We start from the raw sequence: 4,532 nt of genomic DNA, 5'->3' as shown, positions 1-4,532 counted from the left end.
TAAAATAAGATTTGTGAATTCAATTTACTGAAATATTTTTTACTCAATTCGATCGAAGATCAAGCATAACCGGCTGTGTACCAATTAATTCCTGAAATTAGTAATTTTCATATTAAATCATTACAATTAATAATCAACCAACTAACCTATATTCAACGGTCATGTCCGTATTATCTATAGGCGTGATAATATAAATTTTTAATTAGATCTATCCAAAGGACAGCCCAGGGTCATTTCTGTAATTTCCCACATCATCTTCACACCTAAAAAGAAACAAAGCAGCAAAAAGAAGTAAGGATTCAAAAAAGGAAAGAAGAAATAACAGGCTGATGGTGTTTCTTTTTATGTTGTGGAGACAAGAAAATACCATCCTATATAATTTGCTTTCTTGAATTTTCTACAAAACCAAGCAAAGCTGAACAAGAAAAACTAAACTTCATCACTTACATTTTCTTCTCCAAAAATGTCTACAAATTAGCTACCATTACTCTTCTCTTTTATTTTTCCTTGTTTAAAACTCCAAAGCTTCTTCACCTATCTGCTGCTGCTTTTCATTAACAACATGTCTGCTAAAACGAAGTAAGTATCACTCACTCACTCACTCGCTTTTTTCTTCCATGTAATTTTAAGCTTTCGTCCTTAATTCTTTTATTTTAGACTAGATCTGCTTTGGGGGTTTTTTTTTTGTTTCTTTGTTCGAGGCCTTGTTTTGGGGGGTTTTTCTTTTCATTTCATTTGATTTTTTTTTTATCTTAAATTCTGGGATTATGTTGGATCTGCTTTTTGATGCTTTTTAGAGCTCGTGTTTTGGAAATTGAAACACTCAGTCTATCTGTAATTCCCACCCTTTTGTTTTTAGTTAAGTTTGTTCTTTGATTCCCTTTTTCAAATGGATTTTACTTCATTTTTCTGTATTCATAATCCTGATTCCTGAGCTTGTTTTATGAGTGTTCTGTTCTTAGTTCCCTTGCTTGTTAGGTTCATATATTTAAAATGCATATGCAAACATGTATAATTCAGTAGAATAATCCGCTGATCTTGATGAATTATGTTGAAAATGTTGCCATACTGGTCATAGATCCATGCTTAATTTTATTTCCACATGAATTTTGTTTATATTCTTTGCATTATGTGTTTAAAATAATGGGACTTTGATCTTATGCTCAGAATATGATTCCTTTGAACATTTAAACAGATCTGGGTTATTTGAAACTCCTACCAAGGTTTCACCTGCAACGCCTAAAGTGGCGACCAAAGTAAGCAGGGGACTGGCTAAACCAGAACCTGATTCACCCTCTCCCTTGCAAAGTACTCGCCATTCAGTTGAGCGTTCACCACGGACATCCCTCAATTCAAAGCCTACAATTGATCGTAGATCACCAAAGGTTGCCACCACGCCTGATGTAAGTTTCTTCGTCAATGCTGTCAAATATTACTGCATTTGATCTTTATACATTTCTGATTCGCGAGAAGATTGACGGTTGAAAAGGGATTTTTATTGATATTAGATTCTGGTTAAGAGGATTTGGAGGCAAGGGAAGTTTTTCTTGATGTTTCCAGATAATGTGTTGTATTTCAAGTAATTTTGAGGAAATGAAGTTTTATTTAAATGAGTTCCTAAGCATTTTGTATCCTTTGATGTTTAGAGAGGAAAACTGGTTTCGTGGAAGAGAATCAAACTTATACCTATTATTTCAATTATGAAACTAGTGGAATTTCATTTGCAATATGTGTTGTTTTGATTTTCAGAAACCACAAACACGGGTGGCTAAGGGATCAGAGTTGCAGGCTCAATTGAACTCGGTTCAGGAAGATTTAAAGAAAGCAAAGGAGCAGATATCATTGATTGAGAAAGAGAAGGCACAAGCAATTGATGAGCTGAAAGAAGCGCAGAAAGCAGTAGACGATGCAAATGAAAAGCTTAGAGAGGCTTTGGTTGCACAAAAGAGAGCTGAAGAGAGCTCTGAGATTGAGAAGTTCCGAGCAGTTGAGTTGGAACAAGCAGGAATCGAAGCTGCTCAGAAGAAAGATGAAGAATGGCAGAAAGAAATTGAATCAGTGAGGAACCAGCATGCTTTGAATGTGGCTGCTCTTCTCTCTACCACTCAGGAGCTTCAAAGGGTGAAACAGGAACTAGCCATGAAATGTGATGCTAAGAACCAAGCGCTGAACCATGCTGATGATGCAACCAAGATTGCTGAAATCCATGCTGAGAAGGTGGAGATTCTTTCAGCTGAATTGGTTAGGTTGAAGTCCTTGATTGATTCAAAGTGTGAAATGGAGACTAATGAAAACATGGAAATGGAGTTCAAGCTCAAGGCAGAGATAGAGTCATTGAAACAAGAACTTGAGAAAGCAAAGAACTATGAGGAGAAGTTGATGGGAAAGGAGGCTCAGATTGAACAAATTAATGTTGATTTAGAGGCGGCGAGAATGGCCGAATCTTATGCGCGCAATGTCGTAGAGGAATGGAAGAATAGGGTCAACGAATTAGAAATGCAGATTGAGGAAGCTAAGAAGCTGGAAAGATCTGCATCAGAATCTCTGGACTCAGTCATGAAGCAACTAGAGAGCAACAATGATTCATTGCATGATGCAGAATCTGAAATTGGGGCACTTAAAGAGAAGGTGGGATTATTGGAAATGACCATTGTTAGACAAAGAGGAGATCTTGAGGAATCAGAACATCATATCAATATGGCTAAGGAAGAAACTGCAGAAGTGGAAAAACTGGTTGAGTCTCTGAAGTCCGAGTTAGAAACAGTGAAGGAAGAGAAGACCCAAGCTTTAAATAATGAGAAGCTTGCAGCTTCCAGTGTTCAAACTCTTTTAGAAGAGAAAAACAAGCTCATTAATGAGTTGGAAAATTCTCGGGACGAGGAAGAGAAGAGCAAGAAAGCAATGGAAAGCTTAGCTTCTGCCTTACATGAAGTTACTGCAGAAGCTAGGGAAGCTAAGGAGAAGCTGTTATGCAGTGAAAAAGAGCATGAAAATTACGAGACTCAGTTAGATGATATAAGGTTGGTCCTGAAAGCAACAAATGGTAAGTATGAAAGCATGCTCGATGATGCGAAAAATGAGAGTGATCTTCTTAAAAATACCGTTGAGCAGTCCAAGAATGAACATGCAAATTCCAAAGCTATGTGGGAACAAGAAGAACTGCATTTAGTAGATTGCTTAAAAAAATCAGAAGAAGAAAATTCTTCTCTGGAAAAGGAAATTAATAGGCTGGTAAACTTGCTGAAACAATCTGAGGAGGAAGCTTCTGCATCCAAGGAGGAAGAAGCTCAGTTGAAGGAGAGCCTAAAGGAAGTTGAATCTGAGGTGATTTATCTACAAGAAACTCTGAAAGAGGTCAAGACTGAGAGCTTGAAATTGAAGGAAAGTTTGTTGGACAAAGAAAGTGAATTGCAGAGTGTGATTCAAGAAAACGAGGAACTCCGAGCTAGGGAAGGTGCTTCACTTAAAAAGGTTGAGGAGTTGTCGAAGTTGTTGGAAGAAGCTACAATGAAAAAGCGAAGCGAGGAAAATGGTGAGCTAACTGACAGTGAGAAGGACTATGATTTGCTGCCTAAGGTGGTTGAATTCTCAGAAGAGAATGGCCATGGAAGTGAAGAGAAACCCAAGTTAGAGCTGCCATCAGAACAACCCAAGGAGCCCAAAAATGAGAATTCCCTGGAGGTTAATGATGACTCAAAGGATGAATCTCTTCGAGATGAGGGTGCCAAAGTGGAGAATGTGAACGGAGAATTGAAGGAAGATGAGAAGAAAGGAAAAGGCGATGATTCAGTTGAATTTGAATTCAAAATGTGGGAAAGCTGCAAAATCGAAAAGAAAGAATTTTCACCAGAAAGAGAAGCTGAACAGGAATCCCTTGAGGAGGAAGTGGAATCAAAGGTGGAGGGTAGTGAGAGTGTTGATATAAATGGTTCGACAGAAAACATTGATGATGGCGGAAACTCACCATCAAAGCAACAGCAACAGAAAAAGAAGAAGCCATTACTACGTAAATTCGGAAGCCTACTGAAGAAGAAGGGAAGCAGCAACCAGAAGTAGATAACCAAAATCAGCCATGGCATGATTTAGTCCCTACCAACAGACAGGTATATTGGATACTATCTTGCAGCTGAATGTGTTTGCTTAATTTGCTGATTTGCTTCTAATGTTCCCAATAGGTTTTAATTTGAAGAGGCTTGTATAATGTTTAGTGTCTTAAATTTTCTCCCTCTTTTTTAGATTTCTACATTTGATTCTTCATGTTAGATACTTGGATAGAATCTTGTATGTGATGGAGATAATTCTTTTTTCTTTTTTGCTTGTTCTTCGTATCTAAAATTCATAAAAAAAAAAAAGTGGTTACTTAAGTTGTATTTCATTTGTGATTTCTTTGTTTAACTAAATGTTATGAATTCATCATTGCTAAACTAACTTAACACGTGCATGATGATTAATCTCTGTTGGTGATTTTGTTTCTTGTTTTTGGCTTTATTTTAAAAATATCCAAATTTAAAAGTAATGATGGTTCCAAATGC

At 37.0% G+C, this 4,532-nt stretch overlaps 1 protein-coding gene across 1 annotated transcript; it reads left to right on the top strand.

Annotated features, from left to right (window-relative positions):
• The first annotated feature begins 226 nt into the window (after nucleotides 1-226).
• Nucleotides 227-4,310, top strand: LOC107950533 (WEB family protein At3g02930, chloroplastic). Its single transcript, XM_016885402.2, has 3 exons — nucleotides 227-579; nucleotides 1,196-1,403; nucleotides 1,750-4,310. The coding sequence occupies exons 1-3, from the start codon at nucleotides 563-565 to the stop codon at nucleotides 4,054-4,056; spliced, it is 2,532 nt and encodes an 843-aa protein (XP_016740891.1). The 5' UTR covers nucleotides 227-562; the 3' UTR covers nucleotides 4,057-4,310.
• The last annotated feature ends 222 nt before the right edge of the window (nucleotides 4,311-4,532 follow it).

Source organism: Gossypium hirsutum, chromosome D03, assembly GCF_007990345.1.
Source record: "Gossypium hirsutum isolate 1008001.06 chromosome D03, Gossypium_hirsutum_v2.1, whole genome shotgun sequence".
Lineage (NCBI taxonomy): Eukaryota > Viridiplantae > Streptophyta > Magnoliopsida > Malvales > Malvaceae > Gossypium > Gossypium hirsutum.
Note: the sequence above shows the minus strand (reverse complement) of the source record. Positions and strands in the feature narration are given on the sequence as shown.

Excerpts from the sequence above, each read along its gene's own strand:
- LOC107950533 (XM_016885402.2), top strand. Across the intron at positions 1,404-1,749 it reads AGGTTGCCACCACGCCTGAT|AAACCACAAACACGGGTGGC; the intron begins GTAAGTTTCTTC and ends TTTGATTTTCAG.